Genomic DNA, 21,990 nt, shown 5'->3' with positions numbered 1-21,990 from the left:
CGCCATTCTCCTGCCTCAGCCTCCCGAGTAGCTGGGACTACAGGCGCCGGCCACCTCACCCGGCTAGTTTTTTCGTATTTTTTAGTAGAGACGGGGTTTCACCGTGTTAGCCAGGATGGTCTCGATCTCCTGACCTCGTGATCCGCCCGTCTCGGCCTCCCAAAGTGCTGGGATTACAGGCTTGAGCCACCGCGCCCGGCCAGTCCTTGTCACTCTTAAAGGACAGTCTAGTTGGGTGTAGAATTCTACGTTGAGTTACCTTTCCTCAGTGCTTTGAAAAATACCATGGCACCATCTTGCTGCATCCAGTGTTACTAATGAGAAACCAGATGCCTGTCTGGTTGTCATGCCTTTGTAGGTGAACTGCCTTGTCTTTCTGGTAGCTTTGAGGTTTTCTCTTTCTCTTGGGCGTATTTTTGCTTGGTCTGTCTTGGCACTCACTGGAATCTTTGAGTCTAAGACTTCATGTTTTTTGTTCTGAAAATATGGCCTCTCTTCCACTCTCTATTCTTTCCTTTTGGGGCTCACTAGAAAAAGTGTTGAGATTTCCAGATCTGTCCTCCATATCCTCTAATCTTAAAAAATAAAATCATCCTATTAAACCTGATAGCTTGAGCGCATGGCCTTTGTCTTTCTCTACTGACAGAGTGTTTGCTCTCTTTCAGGATGTTGGCATCTCTGAGCTGCTTGGTGGTTTCAGGATGAATGCCCATTTTCTATAAAGAAACGTGATGTAGTCAGGCTCTGTGTCCCCACCCAAATCTCGCCTTGAATTGTATCTCCCAGAATTCCTACGTGTTGCGGGAGGGACCCAGGCAAAGGTAATTGAATCATGGAGGCCAGTCTTTCCCACACTGTTCTTGTGATAGTGACTAAGTCTCACAAGATCTGATGGGTTTATCAGGGTTTCCACTTTTGGTTCTTCCTCATTTTTCTCTTGCTGCCACCATGTAAGAAGTGCGTGTTACCTCCTGCCGTGATTCTGATGCCTCCCCAGCCATGTGGAACTGTAAGTCCAATTAAACCTTTTATTCTTCCCAGTCTTGGGTATGTCTTTGTCAGCAGTGTGAAAACAGACTAATACAGTAAATTGGTACCGAGAGTGGGGCATTGCTGAAAAGATACCTGAAAATGTAGAAGTGACTTTGGAACTGGGTAACAGACAGAGATTGGAACAGTGTGGAGGGCTCAGAAGAAGACAGGAAAATGTGGGAAAGTTTGAAACTTCCTGGAGACTTGTTGAATGGCTTTAACAAAAATGCTGATAGTGATATGAACAATAAGGTCCAGGCTGAGGTGGTCTCAGGTGAAGATGAGGAAATTATTGGGAACTAGAGCAAAGGTGACACTTGTTATGTTTTAGCAAAGAAACTGGTGGCATTTTGCCCCTGCCCTAGAGATTGGAACTTTGAACTTGAGAGAGATGATTTAAGGTATCTGGCAGAAGAAATTTTTAAGCAGCAAAGCATTAAAAAGCTGACTTGGATGCTGTTAAACATTCCATTTTAAAAGGGAAACAGGCCAGGCATGGTGGCTCACGCCTGTAATCCCAGCACTTTGGGAGGCTGAGGCAGGTGGATCACCTGAGGTCAGGAGTTTGAGACAAGCCTGGCCAACATGGAGAAACCCTGTCTCTACTAAAAATACAAAAATTAGCCGGGCATAATGGTTCATGCCTGTAATCCCAGCTAGGGAGGCTAAGGCAGGAGAATCACTCGAACCTAGGAGGTGGAGGTTGCAGTGAGCCAAGATTGCACCACTGCACTCCAGCATGGGTAACAGAGCAAGACTCAATCTCAAAAAAAAATTTTTTTTTTTTGTTAAAGAGGAAAACAGAGCATAAAAGTTCAGAAAATTTGCAGCCTGATGATACAGTAGTAAAAAAAACCCATTTTTTGAGGAGAAATGTAAGCCAACTGCAGAAATTTGCTTAAGTAGGAAGGAGCCTAATGTTAATCCTCAAGATCATGGGGAAAGTGTCTCCAGGCCGTGTCAGAGACCTTCACGGCACCCCCTCCCATCAGAAACCTGGAGGCCCAGGAGGAAAAAGTGGTTTTGTGGGCTGGGCCCAGGGTCCCTGTTCTGTGTGCAACCTAGGGACTTGGTGCCCTGCATCCCAGCCTCTCCAACTGTGGCTGAAAGGGGCCCAATGAAGAGTTCAGGCTGTGGCTTCAGAGGGTGGAAGCTCCAAGGCTTAGCAACTTCCACATGGTGTTGAGTCTGTGGGTGCACAGAAGTCAAGAACTAAGGTTTTGGAACTTCCGCCTCAATTTCAGAACATGTGTGGAAATACCTGAATGTCCAGGCAGAAGCTTGCTGCAGACGTGGGGCCCTCATGGACAACCTCTACTAGGGCAGTGCAGAAGGGAAATGTGGGGTTGGAGCCCCGACACAGAGTCCCTACTGGGCCACTGCCTAGTGGAGCTATGAAAAGAGGGCCACTGTCTTCCAGACCCCAGAAAAGTAGATCCACCAACAGCTTGCACCATGTAAAAGCCACAGACACTCAACATCAGCCCATGAAAGCAGCCAGGAAGGAGGCTGTATCCTGCAAAGCCACAGGGGTAGAGCTGCCCAAGACCACGGGAACCCAGCTCTTGCATCAGCATGAACTGGACATGAGACCTGGAGTCAAAGGAGATCATTTTGGAGCTTTAAAATTTGACTGCCCCACTGGATTTCAGACTTGCATGGGCCCTGTAACCACTTGGTTTTGGCCAGTTTCTCCCATGTGGAACAGCTGTATTTATCCAATACATGTACCCTCACTGTATCTAGGAAGTAACTAACTTGCTTTTGATTTTACAAGTTCATAGACAGAAGGGACTTGCCTTGTCTCAGATGAGATGTTGAACTGTGGACTTTTGGGTTAATGCTGAAATTAGTTAAGACTTTTGGGGGCTGTTAGGAAGGCATGAGTGGTTTTGAAATGTGAGGACATGAGACTTGGAGGTTCCAGGGGCAGAATGATATGGTTTGACTATGTCCCCACCCAAATCTCACTGTGAATTGTATCTTCCAGAATTCCCACACGTTGTGGGAGGGACCCAGGCAGAGGTAATTGAATCATGGGGGCCAGTCTTTCCTGTGCTATTCTTGTGATACTGAATAGGTCTCACACGATCTGATGGGTTTATCAGGGGCTTCCGTTTTTGCTGCTTCCTCATTTTCTCTTGCCGCCGCCATGTAAGAAGTGCCTTTCATCTCCCACCATGATTCTGAGGCCTCCCGCAGCCATGTGGTACTGTAAGTCCAATTAAACCTCTTTTTGTTCCCAGTCTTGGGTATGAAGACAGTGTGAAAACAGACTAATACATCCCTGTAATCCCCACATGTCATGGGAGGGACACTGTGGGAGTGATTGGATCCTGGGGGTGGTTCCTCCAGGCTGTTCTCATGATAGTGAGTGGGTTCTCACGAGATCTGATGGTTTCCTAAGCATCTGGCATCTCTCCTGCTAGATCTCATTCTCTCTCCTGCCACCTTGTGAAGAAAGTGCCTGCTTCTGCTTCGCCCTTTCCCTTGATTGTAAGTTTCCTGAGGCCTCCTCAGCCAGGCAGAGCTGTGAGTCAGTTAGGCCTTTTTTCTTTATAAATTACACAGTCTCGGGTATTTCTTTATAGCAGGGTGAGAACAGCCTCATACAAAAGGCTTTGGGCCCCCCTCTCAGCACTTCCCAAATGTCTCCTTTTCAGGATATCTGCCGGCGGTGCAGATGATTTACTTTCCTGTTTTCGGTTGCTGCTATTTTAAAGTTTCTTTCTATCATTGTCATGATTTTGTGTCTGTGGGGGAAGACATGCCCACTTTTCCATCTGGAAACCAGAAATCCCTTTTAAAACATCTTTAAAGTCTAAGTAACATTGGTTTGTATTCACTGTGTTTATTTTTGTAGTTCCTTGCTCTGGGGCATCAGCAGAGCCCTGTGGTTTTGAGTGTGGCCTCGACTCGGGCTGCCTGGGTGTGAGCCCAGCTTTCCCCCTGACAGAACCACACCTTCTCATTGTTTTGTGCCTCAGTGTTCCCATCTGTGGAGTGGGAGACACAATAGCAGACACCACACAGGGTATTGTCAGGATTGAATGATACGGTTCTGGGGCACAGGGACAGCACAGCACGGGCCTCTGAGAGGGGTGCTTGTACCCACACACTGACGTAAATGGGTCTAAGGAAACCATCGCACCGTGGGAATGACTGAGGTCTAGGAAACCATTCGTTTACACGTGGCTGAATGCAGACCCAGGTCAGACAGTGACCTGGCACAACCTCCAGGGAATCAGCCTCGGAGGCGCAGGGTAAACCTATAGAAGCTCACCCCAGTGGTGACCATCCTAGCCCACCACCCACCGGAGCCCACCTGCAACCCTGTCAGGTCCCCTATCTCCAGCCCAGTCCTGGGGTGGCCGGCCCTGCTGGGCCTCGGCCAGGAGGGCAGGAGAGGCTGGAGCTTTGGAGCACTAGCAGGGGCCTGGCCAGGCCCCTAGGAGCTGGGAGCTCTGTAAATGTACAGCATGATAGCATCACTTCCTGGGCAGGGCAGGACCCACCCAAGGGCAGAGGGCAGAGGGCAGAGGGCAGAGGCAGGCCCCAGTGTGGGGAAGGCCCCACTCTGCACCCACAGCAGAGGCTTCCGCAGCCAGGCACGAGCATTGCTTTCGTCTCCCCAGGTCACAGTCTGCCTGTAACCGCCCCCTGCCCAGTAGGAGGTCATTTTGTGTCCAAAGCTCCCTCCATCCCGCTGTGTTTAGGTCCTGGCTGGTACCACTTTCACTGTCTTCCCTGCCCACACCTGCAGCCCCAGCTGCCAACCCCACCCATCCCACAGGCTCCCCGATACCCTACCATCTGCACTGGGTGCTCTCTGCTCTGGACAGAGCAATGGAAAGGAAGGGCAGAAAGCCTTGCCTGTGTGTGTGGAGGCGGGACAGGAGGCGAGCAAGCTCACGTGTGGCTCGTGTAGCAAGTGGCCCAAGGAAAGCATTCCCAGGGAGGTGTGCATGGACGGGAATGAGGGGGTGGTGAAAAGTCCCCGAGGACGGGGTGAAAAGCGGCCCCGCAGGGCCCAGCACCAGCCTGGCAGCATTGCGCCCGGCTCCATGCACCTGCCCTGGCGGGTGGCTGCCTACCCGCTGACCAGGCCTGGTTGCCTGCTTGCCCCACTGACTGCCTCTATCTTCCTGCATGAGCTGGTTTCCTCACACAATCCCCCATACTGGAAATAACAGCCGGGGTGACCTCTGGGTCCTGGCGGCCCCCTGCCCCTCGGCCCCTGGGCAGTGCTCCCACAGCCCAAGAGTGACTCCCAGGGTGCCCACAGGGGCATGTGGATGACCAAGCGGCTCCTTGTCCCCCACCCTGCCTGGCCCTCCCAGAGGCTTCCTGGCCCCTCAGTGGCTGCTGGGGGTCCTTCACTGTCCCCCAGATGTGTTCTCCAGCCTGCAGGCCCCAGGCAAGCAGCTCACAGGGGACCCGGACAGCCTGGGAGAGATGGTAGGCAAGAAAAGACATCCGGACAGGAAACATACTCGATGCTCAGCGTTTATTTGCAAAACTGGGCTGGGTTGAGCAGAGGGGGCTTTGGGATGCCGACCTCTCTCTGACCTGGCCGTTGTGACCTCAGCCCTGAGGTACCCTGCAGCAGGCAGGTCTAGTGCAGCTTCCTGGCAGCAGCCGGCCTTGCCTGGACCAGCCTGTCTGTGCCCCAGTGGCCGGATGTGGCTGGAATCCGTGCTGCATGGAGACTCTGGCCATGGCAGGGACACACAGGCCCGCACACGCTTAGCTTGTTCCGGGGCGTCCCAGTGACATCAAGGAGGGGCAAGGCCAAGGTGGGCCACAGGCTCTCCCAGGACAGGACTCCTGAGTGGTGCCCTCCTGAAAGGGGTCCTGCTGGCCCTTCACCCTTCCGGGGTCCGGTTTCACCCACAGGGTGGGCAGCAGGAGCACAGAGGCACAGGGTGCCACACACAGAGGCCGGGGGGCTCCGCAGAGCAGGCCCAAGGTTTTCATGATCGGGCAATGTACGTCCTGGCTCCAGGTGGACAGAGCGTGGGGATGGAGGCAGAACATCCTCAGATGGAAGTGGCCTCCTGGGACAGGAAGCCGGGGGGGTATATGGGAGCCATGGGCGCAGGGACACAGAAGGGCGTGCAGCCACACTCATCCACGTGATTGTAGGTGTGCAGGACAGTCGAGCCGTCAGGACAGCGCAAGGGCACCGTCTCCTCGTGGACCCGCCTCTCCTGGCAGCAGGTGCACTGGTGCTGCATGGCCTGGGCCTCTGCTGAGTACCTGTGGACGCAGGGGGGCCCTCACATCGGCCACCTTGGCCCCTCCGTTTCTCTGCCCAGGCACACTGATGCGTGGGCCTCTGGGGTCCTGGGCCAGACGGCCGTCCCCTTCTGTCCACAGTGGCCTGCTCTGTGGGCACGTGGGGCTCCACCTTCTCAGAACGGGCAGCTCTGGGCCCCAGGGTCCCTTGGCTCCCGGCTCTGTCTTCTGTGGCCTGCTCTTCGCCTGTCTGAACCAGCTCCTCCAATCCTGCTGACTCTGAGCAGTCCTTGACCCTTCCTCCTGCCTCTTCTAGCTAAGGGTCAACCCTCCTGGCCCTTCCTGCTGACAGCCAGCCACAGCGGCAAGTCATGGGGGGGCTCTACAGAAGGCTCTGGTTCCGCCCACTCTCCCCGGGGGTCACCTAAACCTGGGTTTGCAGCTGGGAGCTCTGTGCCATGTGGCTCAGCTCAGCCGGGCCCAGGCTTTCTACCGATGGACGTGGAGAGGGGGAACCCTGCTGGGGAGAGCAGCCCCAGGCTTTCTACCAATGGACATGGAGAGGGGAGCCCTGCTGGGGAGAGCGGCCCCAGGCTTTCTACCAATGGACATGGAGAGGGGAGCCCTGCTGGGGAGAGCGGCCCCAGGCTTTCTACCGATGGACGTGGAGAGGGGGAGCCCTGCTGGGGAGCTCCTTCTCTCCTTCCTGGAGCTGGCATAGGCCCCCCTGACCCAGAGCAGGGTGCCAGCCAACTGACGGGCCAGGGCGGACCCACCGCACTCACCTGGACTCTCCGGGGCAGGAGCCCTCACAGAAGGTGATGTTGACCTCGGTCTTGCAGCCCAGGTGCCACAGGACGGTCGTGTTGACACGGACCTGACAGGAGTCTGGGAGGAGGAAAGGCAGATGCAGACCCCACCGGACCCTCACTCTGAGGGCCTGGACCTGCTGGGCCGACCCTCCCCACAGGACCACCCATCCCAGGGCCCTCCAGGACCGAGGGTGGAGTCTGGACGCTGGCATCACACTGCTGCCCAGTGCAGACGTCTGGCAGGAATGGATGGGCAGCGACAGGCTGGAGCTGGAGCTGGTGTGGGAAGGTGGATTCCACTTACCCTCCTCACAGGAGTAGCAGCAGCCGGTTTTCCTGAGGCTCCCCTGGGGGGCCAAAGACAGGGGGCAGGGCTGTGGGCGGGGCCTCTCTCCTGGGGAAAGGGGGCCACCCAGGCAGGGGTGTGGCCTCCCAGGCAGGGGTGTGGCCTCCCAGGCAGGGGCGGGGCCTCCCAGGCAGGGGCGGGGAGGGGTGGGGCGGGGCGGGGAGGGGTGGGGCAGGGCGGGGCCTCCCGGGCAGGGGGGGGGCCTCCCAGGCAGGGGCAGGGGCAGGGGCAGGGGCAGGGCCTTCCAGGCAGGGGTGGGGCCTCCAGCACACACCCTGCAGCTGGACACTTCTGGGCAGGATGCAGGCTGTGGGGTCAGCAAATAGACTCCGCTCTCGACCTCACAGTGGTACACGGTGCAGTTGTCCACACGGCTATTGACCCAGGTTTCGTTCAGCTGAAATGCAAGGGTGACAGTGGAAGCTGAGTATCGATGATCTCTTGTGCGGAGCCCTGTTGGGGGTGAGGGTCTCCAGGGAGGGAGCTGAGACCTGCCCCCACATGCCTCTGCTGTTACCTGGACTGGCGGACCATCGGGCGTGAGGCAGGCGGTCTGCACGCACTCCCCACAGCACTGCCCGGCCACTCTCTTGTACTCAAAGCCCTGTGGGGACAGGAGAGGCATCAGGCCCTAACCCTCTCCTCCAGTGCATGCCCCAGCTCAGCCTGCCCTCCTGTCTATACCCCAGTGGCCCAGGGGTCCTTAGCCCTGTCCCTGCCTGGGTCTATACCCAAAGAAGTTGCCCCCACCCAGTTATCCTGGCTCAGCTTCACCCCAGTTTCCAGCACCTTCTCTCTACCTACCCCTGCCTTCCTGGAACCTGATCCCAGACCCTGTCCCCAGCAGCCTGCAGGTCCTGTCCCACCCCCAGCCCCCCTCAGTCATCCTCCTACTTCATACCCTCCCTTTGGGAACAAACAAGACCCCAGCAATGGCCGAGCTAGAGAACCCCAGGGAGCCGGGATAACAGTGACTCGGGGCTGGGTCTGCCCAGCAGCTGTGGGCTCCCCTGGGGGCGGGTGCCTCGGGTCTCACCTGGGGGCAGGTAGTATTGTGACAGGCGTCCTCCTGACATTGCACCGTTGGGTCCTGGGTGTCCCCAGAGAGGCAGGTACACGTGTGGCAGGGAAGGGCCCCTGGGAAGATTGCACCAACCTACAATGGGTGGGAGGGTGGCACTGAGGGCACCGGTGGCACACCAGGGCCAGGACTCCTCCCCATGACCCGTTGGGGCCCACAGGGAGTTGTTCCTTCCTCAGATGGAGCGTGGATGTACCCCTGGCTGAACATGGACCCAGGCAGGCAGGGAGCCGATGCACACAGGGACCAACACAGGGACCACGGGTGGGCAGGGAATCCAGGCAGGAAGAGACCCCATATGGGCAGGAATCTTGGTGGGCAGAGACCCCGTGGGGGCAGGAATCCGGCAGGCAGGAATCTGGATGGGCAGGGACCCCGGGCAGGAGTGTGCTGCCCCCAGGCCGTTGCTGGGAGCCCCTGAAGGGACCTCTCAGAGGCAGCAGGTGTGGAACTCAAGGCTGTCGACGTCAGGTGCCCCTGAGTCCCAAGCATGTCCCAGCTCTGACCTGCCCAGGGCCCCTGTGCGGATCTGCCCTCATGGCAGGAATGTCAAGACAAGGAGTGGGGCTCAGAGGGCCCCGGGGCATCCCACACACATGTTCAAGTCCCAGGGCCACACCCGCCCGCTGCTGTGCCCTTACCCCATAGAAGATGCCGTTGTAGGAACACAGCTGAGGTTCTGGAAGGAAAGGGAGCTGAGCCCACGACCGATGGCAGGGAGCACGTGCCCCAGCGCCCCCATCGTCCTGCACCCCCTACCCCCGGGTGAGAGGCCACCCACAGCCCAGCCCCAGTCTCGCCCCAGCCCCGCTCACCGCAGCCGAAAGTGGGACAGCAGTCGCCCTCCTTCTGGGTGCTGATCAACTTCTGCCCTGGCGGGCACATGGGTGGGCTCTGGTGGCAGGTGCTTGTGTTGCATACTGCGGGAGGACAGAGGGCTCTGTCTGGGCATTGCTCACTCCTCCTCCCGATCGCTTGTTCCCAGCGTAAGTCGCAGGCGTGCTCTTCCCTGAGGACCTGACTGCTTCACAGCCCCTCGGGGCTCCCTCCAGGCCCCTTGGTTGGCCACCACCCACTGCTTCCCACATCCCCAGGCCACTCCTGGGCAGGCCTGAGGTCACCAGCCTCATCTTTAGGAGGAGAATAATGCACCTGGAGGCCATCTCTGCCGAGTGGTCCTGCCATGGTCACACCAGGACACTCCTCTGCTCTCCTGTGCCCACCCCACAGGCCCCTGGTGGGCACCGGCTCTGTCCCCCATCACCCTACGCCAGGCACCTCTGCTCCACAGGGTCTTACCGCACACCGTCTCGGGGCAACAGGGGTTGTTGGCCCGGGGCCTGGTCACAGTCACGGAGCCGGGGTGGCTGCACGGTGGGGGGGGACCCTGGGCCTCACAGGGCAGGGGCTTGCACTGCACCGACATTGAGCCCTCATCACACACGCAGGACTGGCAGTTGCTGATCCACTGCTGCCCGGGCTGGAATGGATTGAGGGGGTCCCTGAGGGCTCCTGGACAGGCACAGGTCAACCCTGGGCATCTGTCCGGCCACCCCCTCCCTTGGGCTAGTACCCGAGTGGCCCAGATTGGGGGGGCAGGAAGCCCACACCAGCCACCAACACGTCCATGTCACACTCGGGCGCCCCACAGCTGCCCTGTGGGGTGGAGATGCTCCTTCGCTCCCTCCCTAAGCTTGCAAGAGGGTGGGGTAGGGCAGGTGGGGGTGGAGCTACTCACAGACTTGGGAAGCCCATCAGGTCCCACGCAGGCTGGAAAGGAAACAGCACGGTGTCACTGAGGGTGCTGAGGTTGCAGGCGGAGGGGCCTCTGGCCACGGGAGGTGCTCTCAGGCCTGGCGCCTGCTTCCCCCATGGGATGGAAGGCCCTGGAGAACTTTCAGGGTGTCAGATGTGGCTGGAGCTCAGGCCAGGGCAACGTGAGCCCAGCTGTCAGTGCATGGAAGCCTCAGCCATGATGGTGGGAGGCAGGGCTCAGGCAAGGGACCACCACAGGATCACACAAGGACGGAACCTCCCAGTGGGGCTTCAGGGGACCGTGGGGGCTCTGCAGGGCTCAGGGCCACAATAGGGCCATCTTGTGCCTCTGGGGGCGCAGAACAGGTCACAGGGGTCCGCTGGGCAGAGGGGAGAGCATGTCGCGGGCCTGGGAGGCCTCTCCCACCCTGTGTGTGCTTGGGTAGGGCCCAGGGAATTGTCCCGCGGCAGGTGGAGGAGCTTACGGCAGTCCTGCACGCAGGTGCCCGTGTGTGCGCTGAAGAGGATCTGGTCCCCGGGGCAGAAGCAGCCCTCCGCCAGCCCCTCCAGTTGTGGGTTCTGGTTCCTGCAGGGCGACAAGAGAGGCCCTGGGACCTAGAGATCCAGGAGGCCTCCCGGTACTGTCATCCACGGGAGTCCCCAGGATGGGCAATGGGGAGCGGGGAAGGAGACGAATGGGTGAAATGCGGGACTCAGAGTGGGCGGGGCTGGGGGCGGGGTGGGGCGGGGCTAAGGGTAGTCTGGGATGGGTGGGACTCGGGGGCGGGGCCAGGTGGGAATGGGGGGCCAGGCCTAGCCAGGGATGTGCCCCCTGCCTGACTCTTGTCTCTAAGGCATCCGGGAGCAGCAGGGGATGTTTTCCAAGGAGTCCTGGGCTCAGGGGCACCCCAGAGATCTGTGACTCCCAGCGGGACACCCTCTGGCCTCCTCCTGCTCCCCCCGACCCGTCAGGCAGGCCTGGGTGGTGGGGATGGCACCAGCCATCCCTGTACTCACCTGGAGTTGCAGGAGGCAGGCTGTATGGGGCCGCATGGCTTGTACACTTTGGTGGGTGGGCAGGTGAGATCTGTGGGCACAGAGAGGTGTCAGACAAGCTGAGAGGTCTGGGGAGCCCAGGGCCGCCTCCACTCACCGCACAGGCCACTCAGAGAGGCTGAGGAGTCTGGGGCCCCGGGCCGCCCCCACTCACCGCACAGGCCACTCAGAGAGGCCGAGGAGTCTGGGGCCCCGGGCCGCCCCCACTTACCGCACAGGCCGCCGGTTGCACCTCGCCAGTCACTGCACACTCCCCGGGCGCGGCAGAGCGCTGCGTAGGCCTCCAGGCTCTGGCAGGGCACCTCGGGGTGGCCCTGGCAGCCGTCGCTGATGCAAGCATTGAAGAATGGGCCCGGGGGCACAAGGTCGTGGCACTCGGCAAAGATCCTGTGGGGCAAAGCAATCAGTACGCCTCAGCCCGGTCCCAGGGAGCTGCCTGTGTGGGGGCAGGCGGGGGCGCCCCAGGGCCTGCAACCCCCGAAGGGAGGACTCACTGGCTCAGCATCAGATCACAGAGCGGCTGCGGCGGGCATGGGCTGGGGGTGGGTGCACTAGACACCGGGGCCGGGGGACTGGCAGTGGGGGGCGTGCCGGTCGGGGCCCAGCAGCCGTCCTTTCTGCTGTCAGGGACCAACCAAGTCTTGGCCATGTCCTTACAGCTGGTGGCAGTGGTTCCGTCCCGCTGGAGACAGTCGTCCCTCTGGTTGTTGGTGCAGGTGCCTGCGGGCAGGGTGTCACCACGGGGCTGGAATCTGGGGAGCCTTTCACAGCCCCCACCTGCCTCCCCCACTCATTCCCCTCCCTGGGCTTCCCCTATGCTCACTGGGTCATCAGGCCCAGCAGCAGCCCTGGCCGGGGCAGGACCCGCCGCCCACTCACCGCACTGGCCCTCGGTGTTGTTGTGGAAGAGGCTGTAGGGCAGCCGGGCCTGGAAGATGTGGCCATCGAAGGTGACGCTCACACCCAGGGCAGGAATGTCCACGCGCATGGTGGTGGTCCCCGTCACAGACACAAGCACGCCGTTCTTGCTGAAACCGCTGCTCACCAGAATTTGGTCAAACAGGATCTGGGGGAATCCGGGGGAACCTTGAGCTGGGAGGCAGTGCCAGGTGGGCTCGGGGAGTGGGGTTTGCCTTTGGGGCTCTGCCTCGACGTGCAGAGAACCCCTGTATATCCCTCACCCCAAAGCCCAGATCTTCCCTGAGGGCCTGGGGTCTCCAGTCGACTGCATTTAGGCCACAAGGTGTGCTCGGCCTAAGGCGGCCCCACAGGCCTTCCCTGCCCCCTGGGAGCTGTCTTGGGCACAGGGCCATCGCTATGGCACCTGGGTCACCCGGCCTGCAGTCGGCCTGCCCAGGTGTGGTTGGGACTGGGCCAATACTGTGCCGCCCGCCGTCTGGACTCACCAGGTCCTCCTCCCTCCCATGCACCGTGGTGACGGTGAGGACGATATCCATGGACTTGTAGTGGATGCTGAGGGCGCGGGAGCAGCTGGCGGCAGCAGCAGAGGCCACGCAGTAGTGGTTGTCCAAGTAGAGGCTGAGATTCCCAAGGCGTGCGTGGATCTCCCTCATGAGGACATAGGTGCAGTTGCCCTCAAAGGTGTAAGAGGTGCCGTCAAAGGTGGAATAGTGGGAACTGCCCCACACACTGCAGATGCCTGCGGGACACAGACGGACGGGCTGGCAGGCTCCGTGGTGGTGCCCTCGCTCCCCAGGCGCCATGGCAGCCAGCGTCACCACCGTGACTGCCGCCTCGGGGAGCCACTGAAGCCCTAGGGCCTCAACTGCCTTGTCTATAAAATGGGTCCAGTGCTTGCAATGGTGTCCCCCAAAATCTATCGCCACCCCAGAACCTCTGCATGTGGCTTTGCCGGGAGAAAGCGTCTTTGCAGATGGGGTTAAGGGAAGCATCTTGAAGTGACATCATCGGGGACTAGCTGGCTGGGCCCTCAATCCAATGACCAGTGTCCCCACAGGAGAGAGAAGAGAGACAGACAGAGAGAGGAGGCCACAGAGAGACAGAGGCGGGGATTGGAGGGATGCGGTCACAGCCAAGGGACACCTGGAGCCCCCAAAGCTGGGAGAGGCAGAAAGGACCTCCCCAGACCCTCAGCAGGGAGCGTAGCCCTGATCTCAGACTTCCAGCTCCAGGACGGACAGTGAGTTTCCACTGTCTAAGCTTCCCAGCTTGTGGAGGTTTGGAACAGCAGCCCTGGGCCAAGAACGTGCGGAGGAGAGAGAACGCCGTCACCTCTTAGCGGCGGGTCCCGCACAGTGATGGAAGCCGCTGTTAGGACCCAGGAGACAAAAGCTCCTCTGGGCTCCCACTTCCATCCTGAGCTTCTCCAGGCCCCAGAAGCCCCTGGATGGGGTCCCTTTCAAACCACACAGGCTGATGTGCAGACAAGCTCAGCAACCTGGCCTCTGCTCCCTCTCCTTTGGGCTGTGTCAGCATTTTCAGCCCTGTGGACACAGAGCTTGCATGCTAAGAGCTCACACAGCGTGCACCACTGAGGCCCAAGACAGCATGGTACAAGATGGTTTCCTGAAGGGATGCCACCGATCTACCAAACACCCCCACCACGCCCCACCACCCCCGCCATGCCCTACTGCACCCCACCATGCCCCATCACACCCTACCACACCCCACTGTGCCTCACCACGCCCCACCATGCCCCACTGTGCCCCACTGTGCCCCACCACACCCTACCACACCCCACTGTGCCTCACCACGCCCCACCATGCCCCACTGTGCCCCACCGTGCCCCACCACACCCTACCACAGCCCACCATGCCTCACTATGCCCGCCACACCCCACCATGCCCCACCATGCCCACCACGCCCCACCATGCCCACCATGCCCCCACCATGCCCACCACGCCCCATGCCCACCATGCCCCACCATGCCCCACTGTGCCCCACCATGCCCCATTCTGCCAGCTTGGCTGACGGCACCCTCTGCTCCACCTGCCCCCTGGGGGAGTCCCACGGCCGCCCACGCACTCACACTCGCACTCATAGTGGAAGTCACAGGGCTGGCTCGGGTCCGATACTTTGATGGGCAGGTGCTTGTTCACGCAGGTGACGTTGGCCACGGGCTTTGGGTCCAGCAGGGCGACACGGTTGTCACCCACACACCTGGCCACCGTGCAGTTCTCCAGGATCCAGGTCTCATTCACCTGCAGCCGGGAACATGCACGTCCTCACCTGGACCGGCTCACGGGACCCATCCCTTGCCCATCCCACCCCTCGTGGCCCACAGCCCCAGGTGGCCACAAGAGCCTGCCTGGGGAGGGCGGCCCCCGTGCTAGCCTGGCCCCCAGACCCTGTGTGCCTCCACCAGCTGGAGCTACTGGCGGGGGGTCACTGAGTTGGGCCTCAGGGGCTGGGCACTGGCTGTGCCTCCAGCCGACCCAGACCCTGTGCACACAGCAGGGAAGATAGAGGGCAGGCGGGGCCCACCTGCCGGGGAGGGATGGCATTGTCACAGCCAGGGGCAGGGGAGGGCGAGGGCAGCAGGGTGGAGGACGCTGGTGGTGGGGAGGTGGGGCAGGTGCCCTGGAAGCGGTCGAGGTCACAGTGCTGGTTGCACACAGCATAGAATTGGCAGCCGGCTCGGTCTGTCCTATTGTAGATTACTTCCCCTGTGAAGAACAACGCCGTAGGAAGATAAGCCACTCCCAGCAACCAGCAAGCCAGAGTCCTGGGGGAGCGAAGGCAGAGGCCACGGAGAAGGGAGCAGCTGCTCCTGGGAGGGACCATGGAGGGCAGAGACTGAGTGTGGCCAGTGGGGACTGGGTGTGGCCAGGGGGAGCCAAGTGAGGCCAGTGGGGAACAAGCATGGCTGGCAGGGAGAAAGCAACTGGCTCCCAGGACAGGCAGACCCAGGTTAGCATAGCGTGTGGGGAAAGGCTACAGGAGCATTATCCACGTCCACTCACCAGGTGAGAAGAACTGTCCAAATGCCCTGCAGAAGCAGGGAGTAGAGAAGTGGGAGCTGGGGAAGTGAGTGGGTCTGAGGGTGGTGAGGACTGAGGAGGACACAGTGGACACGCTGAAGGCTGGCAGGCTGCTGGGGCGCACTGCGGGGGTGTGGGTGGTCCCCAGGGTGGACGAGCTGGGAACCGTGGAGCCAGTGGCTGTGGGCCTGGTGGCCATGGTGGTCAGCACTTTGGGGGTGCCAGCTGTTCCCACAGTGGAGGAGGGGATGGCAGTAGACCTAGTGGCCATGGTCGTGGTTGCTGTAGTGGTCTGCACTGGAAGGGTGCCTGCAGTCCCTGGGCTGGAGAAAGGGGTGGCTGAGGAGCTGGGCGCTGTGGGTATGGTGGCTGTGGAGCCAGTGGCCTCAGTCGGGGTGGCTAGAGTGGTCGGCTCTGTGAGGATCCAGGTCGTCCCCAGAGTGGAGGAGGGGGTTGCTTTGGAGCTGGTGGCTGTGGGTGTGGTGGCTGTGATGGTCAACACTTTGGGAGGGTATGTTGTTCCCGGAGTGGAGGTCAGGGTGGCTGTGGAGCCCGAGGCCATGGTTGTGATGGCTGTAGTGGTTGGCTCTGTGAGGAACCAAGTTGACGCCGGAGTGGAGGAGGGCGTGGCTGTGGAGCTGGTGGCCACACTTATGGTGGCAGTGGTGGTTGGTTCTGTGTAGATCCCGGTCGTTCCCAGAGTAGAGGAGGGTATGGCCGTGGAGCCTGTGGCCACTGTTGTGATGGCTGTAGTGGTCGGCTCTGTGAGGATCCCGGTCGTCCCCAGAGTGGAGGAGGGCGTGGCCGTGGAGCTGGTGGCCACTGTTGTAATGGTTGTAGTGGTCGGCTCTGTGAGGATCCCGGTCGTCCCTGGAGTGAAGGAGGGTGTGGCTGTGGAGCCCGTGGTCACTGTTGTGATGGCTGTAGTGGTCGGCTCTGTGAGGATCGAGGTCGTCCCTGGAGTGGAGGAGGGGATGGCCATGGAGCCAGTGGCCACAGTTATGGTGGCAGTGGTGGTTGGCTCTGTGAGGAATCCAGTCGTCCCCGGAGTGGAGGAGGGCAGGGCTGTGGAGCCTGTGGCCACTGTTGTGATGGCTGTAGTGGTCGGCTCTGTGAGGATCCAGGTCGACGCTGGAGTGGAGGAGGGCATGGCTGTGGAGCTGGTGGCCACAGTTATGGTAGCAGTGGTGGCTGGTTCTGTGCGGATCCTGGTCGTCCCCAGAGTGGAGGAGGGCATGGCTGTGGAGCTCGTGGCCACTGTTGTGATGGCTGTAGTGGTCGGCTCTGTGAGGATCCCGGTCGTCCCCGGAGTGGAGGAAGGCATGGCTGTGGACCTCGTGGCCACTGTTGTGATGGTTGTAGTGGTTGGCTCTGTGAGGATCCCGGTCGTCCCCGGAGTGGAGGAGGGCGTGGCTGTGGAGCCCATCGTCACTGTTGTGATGGCTGTAGTGGTGGGCTCTGTGAGGATCCCAGTCGTCCCGGGAGTGGAAGGTGTGGCCGTGGAGCCCGTGGCCATTATTGTGCTGGCTGTAGTGGTCAGCTCTGTGAGGATTGAGGTCTTCCCTGGAGTGGAGGAGGGCGTGGCCGTGGACTTCGTGGCGACTGTTGTGACGGTTGTAGTGGTTGGCTCTGTGAGGATCCCGGTCGTCCCCTGAGTGGAGGAGGGCGTGGCCGTGGAGGCTGTGGTCACTGTTGTGATAGCTGTAGTGGTCGGCTCTGTGAGGATCCAGGTCGACGCTGGAGTGGAGGAGGGCATGGCTGTGGAGCTGGTGGCCACAGTTATGGTGGCAGTGGTGGCTGGTTCTGTCTGGAACCTGGTCGGCCCCAGAGTGGAGGAGGGCATGGCCGTGGAGCCTGTGGCCACTGTTGTGATGGCTGTAGTGGTCGGCTCTGTGAGGATCCCGGTTGTCCCCAGAGTGGAGGAAGGCGTGGCAGTGGACCTCGTGGCCACTGTTGTGATGGTTGTAGTGGTTGGCTCTGTGAGGATCCCGGTCGTCCCCGGAGTGGAGGTGGGCGTGGCCGTTGAGCCCGTGGCCACTGTTGTGATGGCTGTAGTGGTGGGCTCTGTGAGGATCCCAGTCGTCCCCAGAGTAGGAGGCATGGCCGTGGAGCCCGTGGCCACTGTTGTGATGGCTGTAGTGGTTGGCTCTGTGAGGATCGAGGTCATCCCTGGAGTGGAGGAGGGGATGGCCGTGGAGCCAGTGGCCACAGTTATGGTGGCAGTGGTGGTTGGCTCTGTGACGATCCTGGCCGTCCTTGGAGTGAAGGGGGGTGTGGCCGTGGAGCCCGTGGCCACTGTTGTAATGGCTGTAGTGGTCGGCTCTGTGAGGATCGAGGTCATCCCTGGAGTGGAGGAGGGCATGGCTGTGGAGCTGGTGGTCACAGTTATGGTGGCAGTGTTGGTTGGTTCTGTGAGGCTCCCGGTCGTCCCCTGAGTGGAGGAAGGCGTGGCCATGGAGCCTGTGGCCACTGTTGTGATGGCTGTAGTGGTCGGCTCTGTGAGAATCCAGGTTGATGCTGGAGTGGAAGAGGGCGTGGCCTTGGAGCCAGTGGCCACAGTTATGGTGGCAGTGGTGGTTGGCTCTGTGAGGATCCAGGTGGTTCCTGGGATGGAGGAGGGGTTGGCTGTGGAGCCAGTGGCTGCAGTCATTGCGGTTGTGGTGGGAAAAACTTCAGTGATTTGAGTAGTCCCTGGAGTAGAGGAGGGGATGGCTGTGGAGCCCATGACCACTGTTGTGATGGCTGTAGTGGTTGGCTCTGTGAGGATCCAGGTGGTCCCCAGAGTGGAGGAGGGGATGGTCATGGAGCCCGTGGCCGCTGTTGTGATGGCTGTAGTGGTTGGCTCTGTGAGAATCCAGGTTGACCCCGGAGTGGAGGAGGGTGTGGCCGTGGAGCTGGTGGCCGGGGTGCTGGGGCAGCGGCCGTAGTTGCAGCAGAACACACGGATTTCATAGTTGAAGCACATCTTGAACTTCCCCACCTGCTGACGGTTCCTGCAGACCAAGCCGAAGTCCAGGCTGCATTCCACGACCTGGCCCAACTCCNTTGGTAGTGTGAGCTGTTCCTGGGCTGGAGGAGGGGGTGGCCATGGAGCCAGTGGCCCCAGTTGTGGTGGCCGTGGTGGTAAGCACTGTGGAAATATGGGCAGTCTCTGGAGTGGAGGAGGGTCTGGCTGTGGACATGGTGGCTGTGGGTGTGGTGGTCTGTGCTGTGAGGGTCCAGGTGGTCCCCAGAGAGGAAGAGGGGATGGCTGTAAAGCTGGTAGCTGTGGGTGTGGTGGCTGTGCTTGTCAGTGCTGGAAGGGTGGATGCAGTTCCTGGACTGGAGGTGGGAGTGGCTTTGAAGCCGGTGATTGTGGGTGTCGTGGTCATGGTGGTCAGCACATTTGAGGTGGCAGCCGTTGCTGGGGTGGGGGAGGGGGTGGCTTTGGAGGTGGTGGCCATGGTTGTGATGGTCATGGTGGTCAGCACTTTTGGGGTGTGAGCTGTTCCTTGGCTGGAGGAGGCGGTGGCCATGGAGCCAGTGGGCATGGTCATGGTGGCTTTAGTGGTTGGCTCTGTGAGGATGAAGGTGGTACCACCCAGGGTGGTACCAGTGGTTCCTGCTGGGGTGTAGGAAGTCACCGTGGAGCTGGCAGCCACAGTTGTAGTGGCTGTGGTGGTCAACCCTTTGGGGGTCTGAGCAGTGCTTGAGGTGGAGGAGGGGGTGGCTGTGGAGCTGGTGGCCTGGGTTGTGATGGCTGTGGTGGTCAGCACTTTCACAGTGTGAGCTGTTCCTGGGATGGAGGAGCGCCTGGCTGTGGCACCTGTGCTCCTGGGTGTGGCAGCCGTGGAACTGGTGCTCATGGGTACGGTAACTGTGGATCCGGTGCTCATGGAAGTGGTAACTGTGGATCCGGTGCTTGTGGGAGTGGTAACCATGGATCCAGTGCTCGTGGGAGTGGTAGCCATTGATCCAGTGCTCATGGGAGTGGTAGCTGTGGATCCGGTGCTCGTGGGAGTGGTAGCCGTGGATCCAGTGCTCGTGGGAGTGGTGGCACAGTGGCTGTCATCACAGCACAACAGCCGCACATGAAAGTTGTGGCAGTACCACAGGGGCCCAGACTGGTCACGGTTCCTACACACCAGCCCAATGCTCACGTCACACTGCACCACCTGCCCCAGGGCCTCCAGGGGTTGGTTGGGCTCCTTCTCAGAGCGGCACTCAATGTCCCATGGATGCTCGCAGAAGGTATGGCCAGCAGAGCGGATGACCCCAAAGGTCTCAAAGTCCCCGCCATCAGGGTCAGAGCTGGGGTAGTCCTCATCAAACCAGTCTGTCCAGGTGCAGCGAGGCACACAGCCCGTGCTGGGAGACGGGGGGCCAGAGGGCAGGGTCGTCCTGATGGTGGGCCCAGAGCTGGAAGTCCGCAGGGTTGTGTGCACACGGGTGGTCACCACGGGGGACGTTGTGGGGGTGCTGGTCACAATTGGACTGGTGGGCATGGATGGAGCCTGGGAGGTCTGTTGCCCCCTGGTAGGGAGGAGGCTGCTGGTGGAAGGTAGAGGGGCAGAGGGACTGGGGAGGGACACCCTCTCTGTGGTCTTGGAGAAGCTGGGGCCAGTTTGAGTGGTGGCCAGAGTTGAGGATCCTGTTACTGCTGGTGACTTGGTGCTCCAGGTTGCAATGGCTGTGGAGGCAGTCACTGTGGGGCTGGTGGCCCCCATGGAGGTGAGTCTGGGTGCCTGTGTGGAGGAGGTGGGCGTGGGGGCGGCTGTGCGGGGGCAGTGGCTGTAGTCGTCACAGCAGAGCACACGCACATTGTAGTTGAAGCACATGTTGAACCTGCCTGTCTGGTCCTCATTCTTGCAGATCAGCCCCGTCTCCAGGCTGCAGGTCAGCACCTGCCCAATCTGGTCGATGCTTACCTCGGGGTAGTTCTCCGCCCGGCACTCTATGCTCTTTGGTGCCCAGCACATCTTTCCCCCAGCAGCCCTGATGTTTTCAAAAGTTTCCATGTCCCCGCCTGCGACCCCTGAGGTTGGGAAGTCCACGTCAAACCACTCTGTCCACTCACACTTCGGTTGACAGCGGGTAGTGCTCTGGCTAGTGGTGGTCTCAGTCAAGCGGCTCAGTGTCGTCTCTGTCCTGGGGGTGCTGGTCTCGGCCTGAGAGGTGAACAGTTCGCTCGAGAGTGTCGGCACCAGGCTTGTGGTCAGCAGCTGTTTGGAGCTGGAGCTGGCTGTGCCTGTCAGGTGAGCTCTGGAGGTTGCCATTGTCGTTGGGGCTGGCGTGGGTGGCTGTGAGGGACGCCATGTGCCCGAACTCCCCGTGGTCCCTGGCAGGACTGAGCGTGTTGGAAGGCTGGATGTGGCCACCCCTGGGACAGTGGGTTCTGTGGAGCCTGCAGGAACCGTGGGGCCTCCTGTGGTGGCTGTACCAAGGGTGCCCGTGTATCTGGGGGATGTCAGTCCTTTTGAGAGGGTGGGGACTGCTGAGGTGCTGGTCACCCCCAGGCTACTCGTTGACTGCAGCGTTGAGAACAGGACCTGGGTGGTGGTGGTGGTGGTGGCCGTCTCCAGCGATGTGGCCGGTGGTGGGGTCGTGGCTCGTCCCCTGCAGTGGTCAGCGCTGCAGCACAGGACCCGGATCCTGTAGTTGTAGCACATCTTGAATATGCCCTCCTGCTCCCAGTTCCTGCACACCAGGCCGAAGCGGACGTCACAGTGCACCTTCTGCCCCACCTGAGCCAGGGGCCAGTCGGGGAAGCTCTCGGCCTGGCACTCTATGTCCCTAGGCTGCTCACATAAGTGCCCTCCTGCAGCCCTGATCTTCTCGTAGGACTCAACATCCCCTCCAAGTTGTTCAGACTTGGGGTAGTCCTCATCAAACCACTCTGTCCACTGACACCGGGGCTGGCAGGTGGTGGTACCTGGGGCCAGGGAGGTGACCGTCGTGGGGCCTGAGCTGGACCCAGTCTGTGAGGTGAGGGCCGCTGTTGACTGGATGCTCGGGATCACCCACAGGGTGGTCTTTTCGGTTGCTGTGGTCTGGGTAGGGGTAGGCACAGCAGGCTCCGTGCTGGCACTGAGGGAGGGCTGGGGGCTGGTGCCTGGGGCCAGGGAGGGGCCACAGGGCACGTATTCACAGCAGAGAACCCGCAGCTCATAGTCATGACAGAGCGGGGGGCTCTGCTGGCTGTTGGCGCACATCAGCCCCCTCACGCGGTCACAGTCCACCTGCTGGCCCAGCTCTCCCAGTGGCATGTCGGGAAGCTGCCCTGCCCGGCACTCGATGTCGGCTGGCACAGGGCACACCTGGTACCCTCTCTGCCTCAGGTTTTCAAATGTCTCGAAGTCTCCGCCTCCCAGACCAGGCTCTGGGTGGTGCCCGTTGTACCAGCTGGACCAGCGGCAGACCTCGCGGACACACACAGTGGAGACTGGGAGGGCCGGGCCTGCAAGGGGTGTGGGAGAGGGGTCCTGGCTCAGCATCCTCCAGTCCTGGCCTCACAAGGTGGAGGGGCCCCAGAGGACCCTTGTCCCAGGGCTGGCCCTGCCCCTGTGGGATACTGGGGACCCCAGGTGCCTGCCTTAGCCTTGGTTAGAGCCGTTTCTATATGAGGGACTGGAGCCTGGCAGCCTGGCCTTGAGGGAGCCGGCCAGCTGGGATAGGCCATGCTGAGGGATGGGACGGAGTCTGGGAAAGCTTTACTGCCCCCCTGGGTTA

At 60.5% G+C, this 21,990-nt stretch overlaps 1 protein-coding gene across 1 annotated transcript in view; it reads right to left on the bottom strand.

The window, feature by feature from the left end:
* Positions 1-4,898: 4,898 nt before the first annotated feature.
* The window catches only part of MUC5B (mucin 5B, oligomeric mucus/gel-forming), a 34,969-nt gene continuing 17,877 nt past the window's right edge, over positions 4,899-21,990 (bottom strand). Inside the window, 21 exon segments of the mRNA XM_025358488.1 lie at positions 4,899-4,909; positions 5,652-6,291; positions 7,056-7,158; positions 7,387-7,429; positions 7,703-7,825; positions 7,946-8,032; positions 8,465-8,584; positions 9,151-9,188; positions 9,325-9,429; positions 9,809-9,989; positions 10,248-10,279; positions 10,750-10,850; positions 11,282-11,351; positions 11,532-11,707; positions 11,815-12,040; positions 12,200-12,386; positions 12,727-12,980; positions 14,331-14,502; positions 14,786-14,967; positions 15,265-18,325; positions 18,327-21,718. Coding sequence (XP_025214273.1) covers positions 6,072-6,291; positions 7,056-7,158; positions 7,387-7,429; positions 7,703-7,825; positions 7,946-8,032; positions 8,465-8,584; positions 9,151-9,188; positions 9,325-9,429; positions 9,809-9,989; positions 10,248-10,279; positions 10,750-10,850; positions 11,282-11,351; positions 11,532-11,707; positions 11,815-12,040; positions 12,200-12,386; positions 12,727-12,980; positions 14,331-14,502; positions 14,786-14,967; positions 15,265-18,325; positions 18,327-21,718 — 8,873 coding nt within the window. The 3' untranslated portion in view covers positions 4,899-4,909; positions 5,652-6,071.

The sequence above is a fragment of the Theropithecus gelada genome, chromosome 14 (genome assembly GCF_003255815.1).
Source record: "Theropithecus gelada isolate Dixy chromosome 14, Tgel_1.0, whole genome shotgun sequence".
Classification (NCBI taxonomy): domain Eukaryota; kingdom Metazoa; phylum Chordata; class Mammalia; order Primates; family Cercopithecidae; genus Theropithecus; species Theropithecus gelada.
This window is presented reverse-complemented; position numbering and strand designations above follow the sequence as displayed.